At 36.0% G+C, this 21,023-nt stretch overlaps 2 protein-coding genes across 3 annotated transcripts in view; one reads left to right on the top strand and one right to left on the bottom strand.

Annotated features, from left to right (window-relative positions):
• Positions 1 to 21,023, bottom strand: part of ASB3 (ankyrin repeat and SOCS box containing 3) — an 88,070-nt gene that overhangs the window by 47,494 nt on the left and 19,553 nt on the right. For both annotated transcript variants that reach the window (XM_045827494.1, XM_045827493.1), the window contains exon 3: positions 11,597 to 11,755. In XM_045827494.1, coding sequence (XP_045683450.1) covers positions 11,597 to 11,755 — 159 coding nt within the window. The remainder of the gene's footprint in view (positions 1 to 11,596; positions 11,756 to 21,023) is intronic.
• LOC123812121 (guanine nucleotide-binding protein G(I)/G(S)/G(O) subunit gamma-10-like) lies at positions 9,563 to 9,814 on the top strand. The gene has a single exon (XM_045828794.1). It carries the CDS (start codon positions 9,563 to 9,565, stop codon positions 9,812 to 9,814), a length of 252 nt encoding a protein of 83 aa, XP_045684750.1.

Raw genomic sequence — 21,023 nt, 5'->3', positions numbered from 1 at the left:
GGAGACACATGCTTCAAAGATGGAAGAGGACAACTGCACAATTAAAGATGTATGAGGAGCTGCACTCACCAACAGAGAAGTAACTAGCCACATGTAGCTCTTTAAATTTAAATTAATTAAAATTAAATAAAAGTAAAATTTTAGTACCTCAATCAAACTAGCCATATTTAAAGTACTCAAGAGCCAAACATGACTAATGACTATCCCACTGGGCAGTGTAGATGTAGGACATTTCCAAGGTCTATTGGACAGCACTGGCCTAGAGTTTAAAATTTAACTAAATTGGGATTTAACCTAGAATCCTAGGCATATCTACCTCCACGCTACTTGCCTGGCAGTGGGGACTGGGAGCCAGGCCACTAGTTATTGTTCAAGGAAATAAAGGAAATGAGTAATTCTAGAACCTAGAAAAGTATTGTGGATTCCCAGAGAAAAAAGAAAGCAAAATGACAGGATGTGGTACTACACTGACATTCAATAGATACGAGAGCCCAAGGATAAAGAATAAGGATGAAATAGAATTCCCCACTTTGGAAGGCAAATCTTAAAGTGTCTTAGACACACAGAGATGGGAGAAAGGCTTTCCTCCCTTCAATCCAAACAGGTATTGTCTATAAGATTCCTGCTAAGACAATGAAAGAGAAAAATCAAAAGCACTGAGGGTAGGGGCACTGCCTCTCTCACAACAGGTCATTAATATGATGTAACCTGTATGAGCAAAAATCCAAGATATCAAGAATGACATGAGAATATCCTGCAATAATTTCTAAGGGGGCACTTTATATATTTGAAGAAGCAAGTTTTTCCATTCTCTGAATTAGAGGGGAAAAGCAAAAAGCAAAAAGAAAGTAATCTGGGAAAGCACATCGTAACAAAATATTTTTGAAAAGAAATTTTAAAAACTAGAAACAGCCTCTGACCCACACAAAACTTCTAACCAAACTCTAACCCAGTTGAGGTGTGCAACATACCGAGTATTTGTCACAAGCCTACATGAAGACTTACAAGGGCCTAAACTCAATGTAGGATTCCCATCTGGGACAGATACGGCAGATCTATACACATATGTAAACGATAAATCTAACTAGGAGGAGTAAACAATGACTATTACTTACTGGCACATTCATTTTAAAATATTTTTTTAAAAACAGAGACTTTTAAAAATGTAATTATCCTACTGAATGTTCTTTTGGAAAAATGCCTAAAATGACTATGTGTCCTAGGGAGCTACTACAGATAAGTTCTGTACTGAATGCAAATCACAGTGAGCTGAGTTTTACATCTATAAGGTAGAAATATATGCATGTTGAGGCTCAGATTTTGATAGCAATTCTAATGACAAACATCACAGTTAGTGAGGCAGTAGTGAACAGTTTAACCACATGCTGTTCAACCGCTCTAGTTACAGCAGCCAGGTGCTGATTTTGGTGAGTGTCAGAGATCACCTATATACTCGATTAGTATATTTGATTTCTATATGAACATTTAACTGTATCTATGCTTTTCTAGGTTCTACATGTATTCTATTCCCCATTATGCCTTTCATTTTTCTATATAATTTAACATAAAATAATCTTTGTACTAAAACTTTTTTTCCTACCTCTTTCATAAAGCAAAAAGAATGTTCATAAACCATTTATCTACAGCAATACTTCCCTGGTGCTGTGGTTATACTGACATCTGGTGGCACTAGAAAAGAAACCAGACTGCAAAAAATTGATTTTTTTTTTTGTTTTGCTGGTACTGCTAATTTATTCTATGTGACTTCAGAGTTTATATTTTTCTAATACTTTACCTATATCCAAGACAGTAGAATTATTAAAGTACTACATGAACTCCACTGACAGAATACATTAGATGCAACCCTTACTTTGGCAAAATGACTAGCAAGGATGTAGAATTAGTTAAAGAATGTCACTAGGTACGTAGGGCTGTCTGTAGTTACTCATTTCAAAATTAAAGTTTATAATCAGAATGTTTATAAAGTAGAGCTTTTCCACCAAGGATATATATGAAATTTCAAACCATTCTATATATTCAGATAGATTCCTATAATGAATCTTGGCCATGAATCTTTAATCTAAAATATAGTATTTCATTGATAGTTCATTTTTTTCTAAGATTATAATAAAAAGTTACATTTCTTTCTTATAAAGTACCTCATGTCTGTCCATTGACTAACAATCTTAAAAGATGTATACTGACAGGAAAAACTATGACCTCATGTCCAAAATTCATTACGATAGGAATGTGACAAAAAGGTGTGGCGAATGTCCCAATCCAATTCTACATGTTGGCACAGACAACATGGCCTGACTCATGATTTCTGACAGAGAAAAGTCTAATGGCTAATTAGACATCAGAAACCTTTCTGTAATTATCCATTCCCATTTTTGAAGCATTTGCATAGCAATATTCTCTTAATGGGAGCCACCTCTGTAGGTACGATCCCTATAGTATAACTTACAGAAATAAACAGTTACACTGAGGATTCCCTATCAGAGAAAAAGTACATGGCAAACTATCCTTCAAATCTGGGACTCCTATTTAAGTAAGAGCAACACTTCTATTTCAGCCATACTAACCAGTGATAATCACATAATTGGCCAGCAGCAATAATTATTATGAAGAATGAAGAGACAACTGAATTAACTATGCAATGATCCAGTTTGATGACCACACAAGTTGTACAGCAGTGCTACTCAATATCGTTCATAGACTGGCTGTCAATCTGCAAACTGTTACCAGTCCTCAATAAGGTAAGAAGTTTTGATCAGAATGTAAAGCAATTATGTCCCTGGGCACACTGTTTAGTTCAGCTGACATTGTTCTTGAAACATGACTTCTTTGATGAAGGAAGCAGTACACTGCTTTATATTCTGGCTCGGCCCCTTATATCAATACACTGACATTTTGAGTAGCACTGCTCTATGATACCTAACGGGAACAAGGATTGCACTGAATGTGTGGGATGGTGGTGAGGAGGAGCTCATCTAGGTCTATTTCTACCATATACTAGAATATTAAATTATTGCAAAATGACTGAGATAGAGAATTTTTGTTTTACTTTAAAATTAATATGGACTTCCAATTTTAATACTGTGGCATAAAGTAAGCATTCCCCCATATTCTTCTTCTTTTTTTTTAAAGATTTTATTTATTTTATTTTTAGAGAGGGAAGGGAGGGGAGATAGAGAGAGAAACATCAATGTGCAGTTGCTGGGGGTCATGGCCTGCAACCCAGGCATGTACCCTGACTGGGAATCGAACCTGTGACACTTTGGTTCGCAGCCCACGCTCCATCCACTAAGCTACGCCAGCCAGAGCTCCATATTCTTCTTAGAAAGCATACAAAAGCAATTAATCCAAAATCAGTGAAGAAGAAATAAAAACACTCTCTCCATTATTAGCAAAACTAGGATCCAGCTAAAACTACATATCAAAAATAGGTAAAAGAACTTCATAAAAGAATGGAGGTCAATCTTGGGTATTTGAGGGAGGAAGGGGTGGGAAGATGTCCCAGCTAGATGTCTCAGAAAGAGCTGATAAAGTAAACTTCTCAAAGGTGAGAGGTTCCCTCTGAGATGCAAAACTTAAATTCTCAGCAAAGGATAGATTCATGGGCTGACAGCAGAACTCTGGATCCAATTTTAGTCTGAAAGTCAGAAGAGAAGGGTCTAAACAAAGAATCACACGAAGAAGCTATAGTTGCAAGAGCAGCTGGTCTCTGTTACTACAGAAGGGAAGCTGCACTGCAAAGCCCACAGCTGACTATGCCCATTGACTGGTGCAAGATAGTGGCTAAATAAACTCACACCCCAAAACCCTGAGTTGAAAGAAAAACTAGCTAGTGAGGAATATGGCTGTAGCTCCCTACCACTCACAACTTGAAAATAGCGCTGGCTAGAATGGCTAAGTTGCCTGCAGTGTTGTCCCATAAGCCAAAAGGTTGCAGGTTCAATTCCTAGTCACAGCACACACACCCCTAAACTGTGGGTTCAGTCTCCAGTCTCTCATGGATGTTATGAAGAAATGTCCTCGGGTGAGGATAGAAATAAATTAAAATGAAAATAAAATCTGAAAATAGCTGACTGAGCACAAACTCATGTTTCCTGATGAGTCATCACCAAGGAACAAGTATGCATCTATACAAAGGTATAAAAAAGAGGGGAGAGAAAGTTATAGGAAAAACTATTAGTAGACCCCAAAAAAATCTCTTATCATAAAAATAATACCACAAGGGATTAAAATTGTGGCTAAACCTTCTGCTATGCATCTTTAAAAGAAAAACATTAAGTTAGTGAAAAAAAGCACAACACTGGGATATATAAGTGTTCAAGTAACAGATAACTAGAGAACAGAAAACAATGGGCAACTTTAGATAGACCTGGAAAAAACATAACAATCACAGGACTGTGATTGGAACTGGAAGAAATACTAGAGAAAATAGACATTTCCAAAAAGAATCAAAGAAGATTTAAAAAAAAAAACAGGAAAGTAAATTGAAAATAAAGACAAAGAAGATTAGAGAAAAAATAGTAGATATGAAAAACAGAAGGCTATCCAGCATAAGAATAACTAGAGCCCAAGAAGATATTCATAATAACAGAACAAATATTTAAAGGTATAATTCCAGAAAGATTTAGTAAAATAAAGAAAATCTGAATCTATATGTTGAGAGGGTATACCATGTCTCAGAGAAAACTGATACAGAACAGACATGGAAAAATACTGTCACACACACAAAAAAAGAAGCAAATTAGGTTGGTCTTAAACTTTAATTCCAGAACATAATATATTACCATTAAAAATTATATACCTAATCAAACTTCTGTATAAAACCAAATATAAAATCATTATTCAATTATGAAGAGGCAAGAACTCAGGGAATATTATTTCCATAGGTCCTTTTAGAGATCTCTACTAAAGGTAGAATTTAGTTAACCAAGCAAGACTAGAAAAATCATGGCAAAATAACTGGTGGTAAACTTCGGAGCTATTTAACCATACAGCTAAGAATAAAATGAAAAGAAGGGATTAAAATGCCAGAACAGGATTCAAATTGTTAACTCCTCTGACAATGCATATATAACACAACTAACAAAAGTTGGAAAGAGAGGAAGAAAAATAAGTACATAACAATATAAAGATACTGATTTCCTCATTTTTAAAAGCTACAAGTTTAAACCTATCAAGCAAACATGACTAATAAAAAGACTGTATAAATATATTTAATTGCATGAAGGTAAGTATAAGAAAGATAGTAAATATCTTCGTTTCCTAACTGCTTACATTAAGGAACAAAAAGATAGTCTTAAAACATTGAAGAGTATACTATAAAATAATAAAAAGTTACATCAAGAAACATAAAACCATATAAAATAGGTAAAAGTAAATAAAACGTAAAACTAACATTTTTAAAATGTAACGTAGTGAATGCTATACTTTTGATCCAGGAAAACTCAAACCTGTATTTTCAAGAACTAATATGACCTCAAGTAAAAAGTTTATGTTACAATCCTTAAGATGATTTGTCTTTCTACTAAAAATCTAAAACTGACAAATCACTCCAAAGATCAAGTTTAATTGACATAATACATATTAAGTATATGAATGCTAACCCCCCAATTCCTAGCACCTCCAAAAACAAAACTATAAATGATTGTTTCACAAGAAAATAGTGAAAAGTAGAATTGATGGTGATTTGTTCACTTTTGGAACACATCAGCAGAGTTAGAGTTAAAAGATATGCCACATGAGCTGAAGTATAACACATTTTTATAGTTAAATACTAAAATAGACAGTCTCACATAACACTGTTTATAAAACACTTTGTTCTCATTAAACATTACTGCTATGTTTAACATTGAAGGTTACACAGAATAAGCAGAGACTCAGAAGAACAAAAAATGAAAAATAATCCATCAAAAGCTAGAACTGCATGCTGTGCAGTTCCCACAGAAATTGTTTTATGAAGTCACATTGGGTTGGATTTGAGCCTCCAATTTATCAGTGTTGTTTTATACACAGCAAAATAGACAGAAAATCTATTTCCTATATAATTAGCTGGATTTTCACTTAGAATCTGCTATATTTATAAATAAGGATATTCTTATTTCCAAAGCAATTTTACAAGTCTATCCTTAGAATATTTACTATATTTGCATTTATGAGACAAGGAAAAGAAAATGTGGAAAAGAGGAGATGAGGGCAAAATAAATAAGGGGGCAGGCTCCTTACTAAAACATAAACTTTAAATTGCATGCTAGTCAAAAAATATTCTTGAAGGATAATGTTCACGTGGAAAAATAAGCCGTTTCCTGAAGTTCCCTTTTCTTGTGGGGTTTTCTAATTTCTTACTGCCATCAAACTAAAGAGTTCCCTTCTGAAACCATTTTTATGAAAATCCTGATGAGTTGTATACAGGGGGGAAATGCTGCCATTATAAACTGTGGAGCAGTAAATGTTTTAACTCTCTGCATTTAACTTTCAGTTCAATCACTCATCACTGATGTCAGTGACTCTTCCAGTCATCTGGCAAGTTTCCATAGTTTTGTACTCATTTTTTATACCCTGATCCTCTGGTTTTATATGTATAGCTCCTAGCAACAGTCTAGGTAGTATCTGGGCCATCGGGACAGGTACTACAATGTGCACGTGAATATAGCTTCCCTCAGGGAAAGGGGGCAACACAGACTGAAGTTTCAGCAAAGAAGATATCACTCCAAAGATCAAGTTTAATTGATATAATATATATTAAGTATATGGGGAAGGAAGCTATAATAGACGGGCAGTCTCCTTTTTTCATTTTAAATCCACCTGCTCCAGCCACTCTTTCTCACCTAGAGATTATCATCTATAGTTTTGCAAACCTTGAAGTGTTCTGGACTTTGTTTTAAGAAAAGACTCTCTTCCATTGTAGATTAAAACATGGATTGCTACTGTTATTTAAAAGAGCAGAAAGACACAGGAAGCAAAGTAAAATTGCTCAAGTTTGTCATATTATTTATGAACAGAGCACACGACAGAGACCAGATTACCTAACTAAAAAGCCATATGTCTAGTCTTTGACATTATGTTCTTACAAAAACTAAGACAGTAATTTCCCCACTTTAAAAAAATACTGATCTACTTCCAAACAAGGACCTGATATAATTGATGCAACACTTGTGTATGTAAAAGTACTATATAACTATATCTCCTTGGTTTAAACACCCTGCTTGGTTCAACTTATTTTTTGTTATTAACCAAGGCAAAACACCTAGAATGTTAAGTTTGCAGCCACAGAAACAACTAAATAAATCCTACTATTAAAAATAAGTAATTAAAGGTCATCCATGGATTTGAATTACAGTAGCAACTCTTCCTTAACATAAAAAAATTACAAGTTAACTATATTATAAAATATAAATCACTAAAAACTCTAAATCTCTAATTTTCTCCATATACCTATATAAGTAAACACAATACTAAATTTCATAAATGGGACTATTACATTTTGAAAGTATAAAATAAGTGACCAAAGTAGCATTTTTCAAACAGTTCCATGAAATATTACTGTTCTTTGTGTTTGACAAAGAAAAACAAGATTATGGTCAAATACATTTCAAAACAGTGAGTTAGAGTCAAGACAAGTATGTTTTATTTTTATTATTTTTATGTCTTTGACAAGTGTTGTTTTATAAGATGCCTCTTCAGAGACCTTCATTCTTTCATTCAACAAATAATTTACTGAATGCATACCATATACCAGGCACTGATCTGGGTTTGAGAGTTATGACAGTGAATAAAATAAATAAAATGTCTGTTTTCATGGAACATTCCTTCTAGTGAAAGGGACAGTCAATAAACAAAAAAGCTAATATATAAAATAACTGCAGTCAGCGATAAGAGCTATAAAAATACTAATATAAGATAACAGAGTACAGAAGATACTTCAGACTGGGTGAACACATTAAGCTAGAAGGCTAATGTTTTTGTCTTCCTACATTAGGGAATATAGTACATAGTATTTCCTAACATATGTTCATCAAAAACCCTTTTATCAACAAATATCTATTAATAGTTCAGTGAATCAATCCAGGAAATGCTATTCTAAACAATACACAGACAATAGCAGAATCAAGACTCAAATACACCTTGTCTGATCCTAAATATAGTGTTTCTACAATGTCCTCCATCTGTAAAAGGAAAATAATAAGTATATGTATCTCAGAGAATTGTGATGAAAATTGAATGAGCTAATAATCCATGTAAAATACCCGACACAGGGCTTGGTATACATTCTACTCAAAAACCATTACTGTTAATACAGCTCTCTAGAGGCACATGATGTCTTCCTCTGTCATCCAAGATGACTTATTTTTCCCTCCTTTAATATCTTGAACATTTTTTCTCTTTTTACAGGACTTAACTCATTACATTCACTTCTCCATGGATTCCTTAAAGACAGCAACTAGAATAGAGATTGCATATAGCTGGGCCTCAGTGTAAGCTTACTACGTTGTACAGAATATCCAACATGAGTTGGATGTCGGAAAAAAAGAAATTTTATATAAAAAATCAATCTCCCCTATGGAAAACTCAAACCATATTACATCAAGACTTCTACAAAATATCTTCATAGTGATACATTTCACATATTCAAAATACTTTTATATATTAACATTACCAGTAATGGGTCATATTCTTCCCCATAAGATGCACTAAGATATTTCACTTTGTAGTATTCCTGCCAGGAATGCATAACCTGAACTCTAACAAGAAAAAAACATCAGAAAACCTAAATTGAAAAACATTCTAAAAAGAAATGGTCTAAACTCGTCAAAAATTTTTAAATTATAAAACATAAAGACTGGAAAACTTCAAAATTACAGTAGGCTAAAGAGTCATAAGAACTAAAGATAATAAGTGATCATGGATAGGATCCTGAATTATGTCCTTTTGCTATAAAGGAAATTAGTGGAACAATTGGCAAAACTGTATAAGACGTGTGCATAAAACACTGTATCAATGTTAACTTATTGATTTTGATCATGGCAGTTATATAAGTGAATGTCATTACTTTTATGAAGTTCACATTGAAGTATTTGTGGGTAGAGAAGAATTATATCTACAGTTTAATCTCAAAGGGTTAAATATCACATGGATAAATAGTATAGAGAAATAAAATGATAAAGTGAATATGGCAAAAGAACAATATTTAGGTGAAAGGTATCTAAGAATCCTTTAGCACTCTTACTGAACACTTCTGTAAATCTGAAATTATTTCAAAACAAAATGTCTAAACACAAGACTAACCGGGGAGAAAAGGAAGGATGGCAAATAATCACACATCATCAGCTATCAGGAAAAATGCAAATTAAATCCATAATGAGATACCATTTAATCAAATCCCTATTAAAAAAATTAAAAATGTAAAAACAAAAAAGAAAAATGTGTCAACACCAAGTATTGATGAAAATGTGGGGCAACTGAAACCCTCAAACATTACTGGAGGGAGTGCAAAAGGATAGTCCCTAGCCACTTTGTAAGAAACCTCCAAATGGCAGCACCTGCCGGAATGTCCTCTGGAGCCAGCAGGAGCACCCTACAGTGCCTGGTGGAGCAGCTGAAGATGGAGGCCACCACAAAGAGGATCAAGGTCTCTCAGGTGTCTGCAGGGCTTCAACAATACTGCCTGCAGAATGCCTGCAAGGATGCCCTGCTGATAGGTGTGCAAGCAGGAAGCAACCACTTCAGGGAGCCCAGATCCTGTGCTTTGAACACTGGACACTCTGAACAATCGAAAGAAGTTCACCAAGGAATGCCTTGAGGCACAAAGTGATAAGTGACTGCCTCTGAGACTCAAGAAAACATTTTTCTTGATGTTGTCTTGATTTTTTGTAAGTGAGAAGACTGTTTTATTTTTAACACTAAATACAGAAGCTGTTTCTTACCAAACTTGTTAGGAATGATTAATGTGTCACATATTAGATCTCCCCATTCCGTACATAAAGCAGATCTGATCTTTGTCTTCTTAAGTTCCTCTACTTTATAGTTGTGGTTATACTTTTAAAAAAATACATTATTTCAAGTCTTTAAAAAACTTTTAAAATATGACTTAGAGACCATTGCAAATGATTAAAAACAAAATAACATGGAAATCTTACAACCTAAATGAATTCTTAATGTCATGTTTTACTTTGATGATGTACCTTCAATTTGAGACACTTAAAAGGATACTTTACTTGTGTTTGTAATAATCCTGGAAGAGTTTAGAAATAAAATTTCTGCTCAACTCATCATTTTCTATGACAGCAGTAATAAAAGAGACTTCCATATTGTTTTCCAAAGTTAAACATACACTGGCCACATGACCCAACCATCCTAAATATTAATCCAAGAGAAACAAAAACTTATATTCAAACAAAACCTACATTCAAAGTTTGCAGTACTTTACTCATAATCACCAAACACTGAAAACAATTAAAATGCCTATCACCTAGTAAATCAATGATATATGCAACAATGTGAATATCGAGAACATTATGTTAAGTGAAAGAAATTAATCTCAGAGATTACGTGTTATAATATTCCACATGTTTATGACATTCTGCAAAACAGCAAACTACTGGAAAGAAAATAGACAAGTAGTTGTCAAGGGCAAGCGGAGGCAGGAAAGGTTGATTAAAATAGGCAGTATGATAGATTTTGGGACATGATGTAATTGTTTTGTGTTTTAACTGTTGTTGCCTTTACACAATTTTATACATACATAAAAAACATAGAACTGTACACTAAAAAGAATAAAGTTCACTGCATATAAATTTTAAAAATCTATACTTTTAGGTTTATGAGGAAAAAAGTACTTTCATACATATTTTATTATCAGCCCAATAAAGACTACGTAGGTACTAGTACTCTCATTTCATAAGTAAGGACATTGAAACATTCAATAAATGTATGAACGTATGAGTTACATGTGACAGGACTAAAACTGGTTCAGATGTACTAACTCTCAACAAATATTTTATTCTCCTAATTTTCTCATCTTCCACTCAACTTAATGTCCCTGAAGACAAGGTCAAAGGGAGGGAAGGGAAAAAAAGAGACAGGTACTAGAAATGTGCCATTTAGGACCGGGCTTTTGTCCTCATGGAATTAAAAGAATAGTCCATAATTGAAGAAGTCTGAATAGTGATTCATATAGGCAACAAATTAACTGGCATTAAAGGATTAGCTGGTAACTTCTTTCATAAAATCTTAATACTTTAATGCTAACAAAAAGCAAAAAAGCAAACATAAAATACTCTACCTGGTCTTCAGAACAACATTGAGAATAATAATGATGATGACAATTCAGAATAGATTTTAGAAATTTAAATAAATGTTTAAAAATATTCCCAGATGCTATCACCTCAGGGTGAAAAACAAGGAAGCAGCCTTTAAAAATACCTTTTTGATTTCTGAATCAAAGAAGTGGTAGTATTATATTTGCCAAAGAACATACTTTAAGTGTAACAGCATGGTGAGAGGGGGATTAAGCTTAGTTCCTTCAGCAAAAAAAAAATTAAGAATAAAAAGTTGCATCTGTACCATAAATAGTATATCTCACCTACAAACAGTGGTGTGGTTTCCTCTAAAGTGGTTGCATTAGGATCTGCCCCAGCTTCTAAAAGAATCTGTACAACCTTCCAATGTCCTCGACTTGCAGCAAAATGTAATGCAGAGAAGCCCTCAAAAGTCTTTGTCCTAATGTAGTTTTCAGATGAATCTATGAAATAAAAAACCATCAATTAGGAGATATCAATTTTAATTCTTGGAATTAAAAAGCAAAGATTTCAAGAAATATCAAAGCGTAATTATAAATAGGAGGTCTCATAGTTTAAAACAATCTGAAAAATAAAAAAAATGTTCTACAGGGGTCACAGTATGAACAGCTCTCTGGTATTCTTAACACAAAAATTCTGCCCACACACTCATTTCCTCTTCTCTAATTTTTGGAGGGCAAGGGAAAGGAAGCAGCAGGAGTTGAAAGGTAACACAATAGCAAAATCTGAAAAGGATGCAGCATCAAAGATTTGCTTAAGCAAGATTTATTGAAGTATTAACAAACTTGACTTTTTTATTTCTATATATCCATGAAAGAAATGGTCTCATCTCTAGCATTACTTCTTGCTATTCAACTAGAAACATTAAGGTAGTTTAAAACACTCCACTTCTGGACTTCCCGCCAAGATGGAGGCATAGGTAGACACACTATGCGCCTCCTTGCACAACCAAAAGAAGGACAACAATAATTTAAAAACAAAAAAACAACCAGAACTGACCAAATCGAACTGTATGGAAGTCTGACAACCAAGGAGTTAAAGAAGAAACACTCATCCAGACCGGTAGGAGAGGCAGAGACAGGCAGCTGGATGGAGAGGACTCACAGCAAGGTGGCAGCTGGAGAACCGGGGGCTGGCAAGGCTGCAGCGGGTGGACCAGCAAGGTGGCTGATTGCGGACTGGGCAGTCCCACATTTGCACACAGATAAACCAGGAGGAACAGCTGGGAAGAAGGACCGACTGTGCAACCCAGGGCACCAGCGTGGGGAAGAGGGGGAGCATGGTGGGGGAGAATAAAGCCTCAAATCACAGACTGAAAACACCTGTGGGGGTTGAGGTGCTGAGAGAAACTCCCAGCCTCACAGGAGAGTTCATTGGAGACACCCACCGAGTACTAGAATGTACACAAACCCACCCACACAGGAATCGGCACCAGAGGGCCCACTACGCTTGTGGATAGCAGGGAAAGTGACTGAAATCTGGCAGAGAGCACAGCAAGCACCATTGTCCCCTCTTGGACCCCTCCCCCACATACAGTGTCACAGCACAGCAATGTGGGTTGCCCTGCCCTGGTGACCACCTAAGGCTCTACCCCTCACTAGGTAACAGGTGCATCAAGACAAAAAAAAATGGCCCAAATGAAAGAACAGATCAAAGCTCCAGAACAAATACAACCAAGCAACAAAGAGATAGCCAACCTATCAGATGCACAGTTCAAAGCACTGGTAATCAGGATGCTCACAGAATTGGCTGAATGTGGTAGCAAATTAGATGAAAAAATGAAGGCTACACTAAGTGAAATAAGGGAAAATGTACAGGGAATCAATAGTGATGGGAAGAAAAGTGGGACTCAAATCAACGGTATAGACCACAAGGAAGAAATAAATATCCAGCCATAAAATGAAGAAACAAGAATTCAGAAAAAATGAGGAGAGGCTTGGGAACCTCCAGGACATCTTTAAATGTTCCAACATCCAAATTATAGTGGTACCAGAAGAAGAAGAGGAAGTGCAACAAGTGGAAAAATTATTTGAACAAATAATAAAGGAGAACTCCCCCAATCTGGCAAAGGAAATTGACTTCCAGGAAGTCCAGAAAGCTCAGAGAGTCCCAAAGAACCTGGACCCAAGGAGGAACACACCAAGGCATATCATAATTACATTAGCCAAGATTAAAGAGAAGGAGAAAATCCTAAAGGCAGCAAGAGAAAAGGAGACAGTCACCCACAAAGGAGTTCCCATCAGACTGTCAGCTGATTTCTCAAAAGAAACCTTACAGGCAAGAAGGGGCTGGAAAGAAGTATTCCAAATCATGAAAGGCAAGGACCTACATCCCAGATTGCTCTATCCAGCAAAGCTTTCATTTAGAATGGTAGGCCAGATAAAGTGCTTCCCAGATAAGGTCAAGTTAAAGGAGTTCATCATCACCACGCCCTTATTATATGAAATGTTAAAGGGACTTATCTAAGAAAAAGATAAAAAATATAAACAGTAAAATGGCAGCAAACACAATTATTAATAACCACACCTAAAAGAAAAACAAGCTAAGCAAACAACTAGAACAGGAACAGAAACACAGGAATGGAGATGACGTGGAAGGTAATCAACAGGGGAGTGGGGGGAGAGGGGGAAAAGGTACAGAGAATAAGTAACATAGATGGTAGGTAGAAAATTAGACAGGGGGAGGATAAGAATAGTGTAGGAAATTTAGAAGCCAAAGAGCTTATAAGTAATACCCGTGGACATGAACTAAAGGGGAGTAATGTGGGTGGGAAGGGGTATGCAGGGAAGAGGGGAATAAAGTGGGGGAAATGGGACTCTGTAATAGCATAATCAATAAAATATATTTTTAAAAAACACTGCACTTCTGGGTACATATCCAAAGAAAACAAAAACATTAATTCAAAAATATATGTACCCTTATGTGCTCTGCAGCATATTTATAGCAGCAAGATATGGAAACAAGCCAAGTGTCCACCAAATAGTTAATGAAGATGTGGTATATATGTACACACACACACACACAGTATTATACTACTCAGACCTAAAAAAGAATGAAATCTTGCCGCTTGTGATAACATGAATGGACCTTGAGGGTATTATTCTAAGTGAAATCAGTGGGACAGAGAAACACCATAGGATTTTACTTACAAGTGAAATCTTAAAAACAACACAAATGGACTTCCGGCCAAGATGGAGGCATACGTAGACACACTGTGCCTCCTCGCACAACCAAGATAGGGACACCAACAATTTAGAAACAGAATAACAACCAGAACTGACAGAAAATTGAACTGTATGGAAGTCAGACAACCAAGAAGTTAAAATAGACCCATTCATCCAGACAGGTAGGAGGGGCAGAGTCAGGCAGCTGGGCTCAGGTCGTGACTTGGAGAGCAGAAAGTATTGGGACTGGGTGCCTAAAGCATCCAGGGCATGCAAGACCACAGCAGGCGGACAGACCCTGAGTGCACAAGGGGCAGCTGGCAGACCCTGGCCAAGGGGTGGCAAACGGCAATCCCAGCGAGGCGGGAATTGTGAAGCAAGGCACTGCGTGCAACCCAGGATCCCAGCGCTGGGAAATAGAGCCTCGGGACATTAACTGAAAACACCCATGGGGGTTGAGGTGCAGGGAGAAACTCCCCGCCTCATAGGAGAGGTCCTTGGAAAGTCCCACAGGGTGCACAAGCCCACCGGCATGGGAATCGGCAACAGAGGGGCCCAGTTTGCTCAGGGGAAGTGGCAGAAGGGACTGAGGTCAGATGGAGAGCATAGCAAGCACCATTGTGCCCTCTCTGACCCCGCCCCCACACACAACGTCACAACCCAGTGACTGGGGTGCCCCGCCCTGGTGAAAACCTAAGGCTCTGCCCCTCATATGTAACAGGCATGACCAGATCAAAGGGGGGAGGGAGATGGCTCAAACAAAAGTGAAAGCCTCACACCAATACTTTTAAGCAACTGACAAATAGCCAACCTATCAGATGCACAGTTCAAAGCACTGGTGATCAAGATGCTCACAGAATTGGTTGATTTTAGTCGCAAATTACATGAACAAATGCAGGCTACGATAAGAGAAAAGAAGGAAAATGCACAGAGAACCACTAGTGATGGGAAGGAAACTGGGACTCAAAACAATAGAGTGGACCAGAAGGAAGAAAAAAACAACCAAACAGGAAAGGATGAAAAAATAAGAATTCAAAAAAACAAGGAGAAGCTTAGGAACCTCCAGGACATCTTTAAATGTTCCAACATCCGAATTACAGGGGTACCAGAAGGAGAAGAGGAAGAGCAACAGGTGGAAAAGTTATTTGAACAAATAATGAAGGAAAACTTCCCCAATCTGGCAAAGGAAATAGACTTCCAGGAAGTCCAGGAAGCTCAGAGAGTCCCAAAGAAGCTGGACCCAAGCAGGAACACACCAAGGCACATCATAATTACATTAGCCAAGGTAAAAAATAAAGGAGAGAATCCTAGAAGCAGCAAGAGATAAGGAGACAGTCACCTACAAAGGAGTTCCCATCAGACTGTCAGCTGATTTCTCAAAAGAGACCTTGCAGGCAAGAAGGGACTGGAAAGAAGTATTTCAAGTCATGAAAGACAAGGACCTACATCCAAGATTGCTCTATCCAGCAAAGCTTTCATTTAGAATGGAAGGGCAGATCAAGTGCTTCTCAGATAAGGTCAAGTTAAAGGAGTTCATCATCACCAAGCCCTTACTATATGAAATGTTAAAGGGACTTATCTAAGAAAAAGAAGATTAAAAAATGTATAGTAAAATGACAGCAAACTCACAATTATTAACAACCACACCTAAAACAAAGGCAAAAAGAAACTAAGCAAACAACTAGAAAAAGAACAGAACCACAGAAAGGGAGATCACATGGAGGGTTAGCAACTGGGGAGTGGGAGGAGGAGAGAGGGGGAAAAGGTACAGAGAATAAGTAGCATAGATGGTAGGAAGAAAATAGACGGGGGAGGGCAAGAATAGAATGGGAAATGTAGAAGCTAAAGACATGAACTAAAGGCGGGTAATGTGGGTGGGAGAGGGTGTGCAGGGTGGAGGGGAATGAAGAGGGCATAATGGGACAACTGTAATAGCATAATCAATAAAACATAGTTAAAAAAAGATAGGTTAAAAAAACAAATGAACAAACAAAATAGAACTTATGAATACGAAGAACAGATTACTGATTGCCTGAGGGAAGAGGGACTGGGGGTAGGAAAAATAGGTGAAGGGGATCAAGAGATACAAATTTCCAGTTATAAAATAAGTAAGTCATGAGGATGTAATATAAAAAACAAAACAAAATATAACCAAAAAACCTTCCTTGTCTAACATAAGACTACAGTCTATTAGTTAATAAAGGCTACATTGCAAAAATAATAAAATGCACTCCAAAGAAATCAAACAGTAGTATATCATTTATAAGGAACTTAAAAGTTCATTTTCTTTAAAGTTTCTGAAGTTTATTTGTTAATAAAAATCTCAATGCTCTCATAACTTTCAAATTATATAAATAATGTTTACATTAAAATTTTGTAACTCCACAGCAAAAGATACTGTATTTTTAGGACTATAAGATGCATTCCCCCCAAATTGACGGGGGGAATGGGGTGCATCTTATAGTCCGAATGGAGCTTACCTGGCTCGTGGGGATGGGGCGGGAGGGGGGGGGCAGTGGCCAGCAGCCTATGTTATTTATGTTATTAAATATTTTACCACATTTTTTGCTTCAAATTTTTTTTCTCCTATTTTCCTCCTCTAAAACCTAGGTACATCTTATGGACCAGTGCATCTTATAGTCCAAAAAGTTCGGTAATACTGAGAACTGACTTTCTTATCTTTGCTTCCAAAACCATAAAACTCTATTCCAACAATAGAAGGATGGAGTTGTAAGGTGAATGGTGAAGGTATTTCTGAGAGCTGTAATTAAAAAAATGTTTAATACTTTAAATAATATTTTCTAGAATACGATAATTAAAACTAATGCTCCTAGGTATTACACTACCTGACTTCAAACTACACAACAAGGCCACAGTAATCGAGATAGTATAAAAACAGACATACTGATCAATGAAACAGAATAAAGAACTTACAAAAAATCTATGCCTATATGGTCAATTAATATTTGACAAAGGAGGCAAGAATATAAAATGGAATAAAGACAGTCTATTCAATAAATGGTGTTGGAAAAACTGGGCAGACACATACAAAAAAATGAACTAGAAAACCTTCTTACACCATATACAATAAACTTGAAATGGAAAAGACTTAAATGTAAGACTCAAAACCATAAAACTCCTAGAAAATACAGGCAGTAAAATCTTAGGTATCTCTCACAGCAATATTTTTTCTGGTATATCTCATCGTGCAAAGGAAACAAAAGAAAAAAATAAACAAATGAGACAAAATTAAATCAAATTAAATAGCTTTTGCACAGCAAAGGAAATCATCAACAAAATGAAAAGACAACCCACTGAATGGGAGAATATATCCACCAAAGATACACCTGATAAGAGGTTTATACCCAAAATGTATAAAGAACTTGGACAACTCAACATCAAAACCAAAAATACCCAATTAGAAAATGGGCAAAGGACTTGAATAGACACTTCTCCAAAGAGGACATACAGATGGCCAATACATATATGAAAAGAATCTCAACGTCACTAATCACTAGGGAAATGCAAAGTAAAATCCCAATGAGGTATCACTTCACACCTGCCAAAATGGTTATTATCAATAAATCAACAAACAAGAATAAGTAAGAATGTAAAGAAAAGGGAACCCTCATGCACTGTTGGTGAACTGAAGATTAGTGCAGCCATTATAGAAAATAGTATGGAGGGTCCTTAAAAAATTCAAAACAGAACTGCCTTATGACCCAGTAATACCTCTTCTGGATGTATATCGGAAGAAACCCAAGAAAGAATATGTGTACCCCTATGTTCATTACAGTATTATTTTTAATAGCCAAGATACAGAAGCAACCCAACTGCCCATCAATAGGATAAGTGGATAAAAAGTGATGGTACCTATATACAATGGAATATTACTCAGTCAGAAAAAAAGAATGCAATCTTATCATATGCAACAGCATGAATGGACCAAGAGAGTATTAGGCTAAGTGAAATAAGTCAGAGAAAGACAAATACCATTTGATTTCTCTTATATGTAGAATCTAAAGAACATAATAAACAGAGAAACAAAATTGAAACAAACTCATAGACACAGAGAACAGAGACTGATGGTTGCTAGGCAGGCGAGGGAGTTGGGGGACTGAGTTAAAAAAGTGAAGGCATTAAGAAGTACAAACTGGTAGTTACAAAATAGTCACATGGATATAAAGTACCGCATAGAGAACATAGTTCATAATATTGTAATAACTATGCATGGTGCCCGGTGGTTGCTAGCAATATCAAGGAAAACACTTTGTAAAGTAAATGATTTTCTAATCACCATTCTGTACACCTGAAACTAATACAAAATAATATTGAATGTACACTGTAATTGAAAATTAAATTTTAAAAAATAAAATCAATGTTCCTCACTAAAATAATCATTTGTATTTAAATAATTCTTGTTAATGTAACTCATTGATAAAATTGGCAGATTAAGCCATAATAATGTTCAAATAACAGCTTGCAAGCATAAATACTAAAAGAAAAGAGCCTGAAACTTTACAGAATACAGGACTAAATGACAAGCGAGGTAGTTATGTTTTTAAAGTTCGTTATCACAAAACAGTGTTTCCCAAATTAGTCAGAAGCTCATCTTCATTCAGATATCCACAAAACTTTAAGATTTTTAAGAAATCAACTAGGAGATGGCAGTGGGAGAGTCCTAGCTAGGACAGAATACAGACTGATGAAAGCATTAACTGGATTACAAAGTACTATACAACCTCACTGAGGAAGTAAAGAAAAACGATACTGACTGGCCTAAGTAACTTTGGAAAATGATGTTATATGAATAGCAATAGTAAGGCTAATGACAAAAGGAACTGTACAGAAACCCTACAGTCTACCTGGTGAAGCTGTATCTTACAGGAGTACAGATTAATAATTCTGAAACCACTATATATGTACAATAAGACTTAATGAATCACTAGGTGGATGGTTAATAGTAAGAGCCAGGTTTCTCCCTGTTGGTGAGGGAGGTTTCAAAGGAAGGTGGAAGACTACAATAAACCATTTGATACTGGATTAGAGCCCAGATGTCAGTATGAACTTGTGTTTACCTTTAATACAGATACAGATGGACAGGTAAAGGAATACTAACAGGTAGGTGGATACACAAGGGTTATAATACATATTTCCTAGCTCTCTATGCTGAAAGGCTAAAAAGTGATAACATGCAAATAGCAATGAGCACACCCAGTACCCAGATGTTGGTTTTGAATACCATTCTACAATAAAAGGAACCAGAGCTCCTAGGAGACTGGCTAATTCTAGGGTTGGCACACACAATATACAAAATGAGCCTAGAGTATCTTGTAGGTCCAGAAAATTGAACAGTGCTCAAAAAACAAAAAATGGGGACATGTCAAAGAAACACAGGAGCCAATGTGAATGCCCAATGACCAAGGCAGAACAATATGAGCAACAAAATAAATAGCATTATATTGGATTATAAAATGTCTGTGAGTCCATGCAGATAAAAAATGAATAAATAAATGGAAGAGAAGATATATTCCCAATATCAGAATTCCAAATAATGTATGTAGTAGATACTCCCCCACGAGGAAAGGTGCTTAATTCCCACCTCAGTGAGGGCCACCCTTAGTGATATGCACGCACACATATCTTAGGAAAGGGGGGAAAACCTCCTGTAAAATTATCTAGGAAGCAAAGAAAAGGCACTTCTCACTCAGAATGAAAAACATTAAAAGCAATTTACTACTACTTAATTGAGATATTAAAAGATTTTTACCTATACAAAAAAATAGATCTATTTAGCTAACTCTAAAACCACTGAACTAGGAGGTAACATGGTCTAGCAAAAGCAATGGATTTGAAGTTGGAAGATCTGAACTACACTTCTCGCTCTGCTGGTTATGGTTTGGATGATCCTTTGGGCAGATTACTTAAACTCTCTGAGATGCAGCTTCCTTAACAGTTTAAGGGGTTCCTTAAAGAACCCCTTAAAGAGACTCAGTAGAATTACAGTCTTTATGTACTGTCACAGCTGTTACAAATTTGGAATAGTCTCAAAAATGCCTTTTTAATAAAGTTTTCAGGACCAAATATAAATTGGTTTTGGAAGTTCTAATGATAAACTGCCCTCCTGAATTAATATGTGGGAACCAAGGAGACCTTATCTATCTTGTATTGGCCCATTGACTACCACCCTCTCTATTCCTTTCCCTATAAGAAGGTGTGCATAGGAGGCAACCAGTTGATGTTTCTGTCTCACATCCATGTTCCCCCTCCTAAAATCTCCCCTTCCTCTCTCTCTAAAATCAATAAACATATCCTCAAGTGAGGATTTTTTAAAGAAGTACTATGAGTTAATATATTTGCCAAATTAAAATATTTGTTAGTGATATGCTATAATTAACTACAAGATTTGAAGTTATTTTAAGTTATAAGATCTTTAGTTAGTAAATTATTTAATACTGAATGGTGTGATTCATCAAATATCCTAGTTTATTATATGACCTATAACAAGTCAACTTCTCTGAGCCTTGGGTTTTTTCACCAGTAAAGT

This window comes from Phyllostomus hastatus, unplaced genomic scaffold (genome assembly GCF_019186645.2).
Source record: "Phyllostomus hastatus isolate PE091 unplaced genomic scaffold, TTU_PhHast_1.1 phas_scaffold_78, whole genome shotgun sequence".
In the NCBI taxonomy this organism is placed as follows: Eukaryota; Metazoa; Chordata; class Mammalia; order Chiroptera; family Phyllostomidae; genus Phyllostomus; species Phyllostomus hastatus.
Note: the sequence above shows the minus strand (reverse complement) of the source record. Positions and strands in the feature narration are given on the sequence as shown.

Coding starts and splice junctions, on each gene's coding strand:
- LOC123812121 (XM_045828794.1), top strand. CDS start 9,563: ATGTCCTCTGGAGCCAGCAGGAGCACCCTACAGTGCCTGGTGGAGCAG.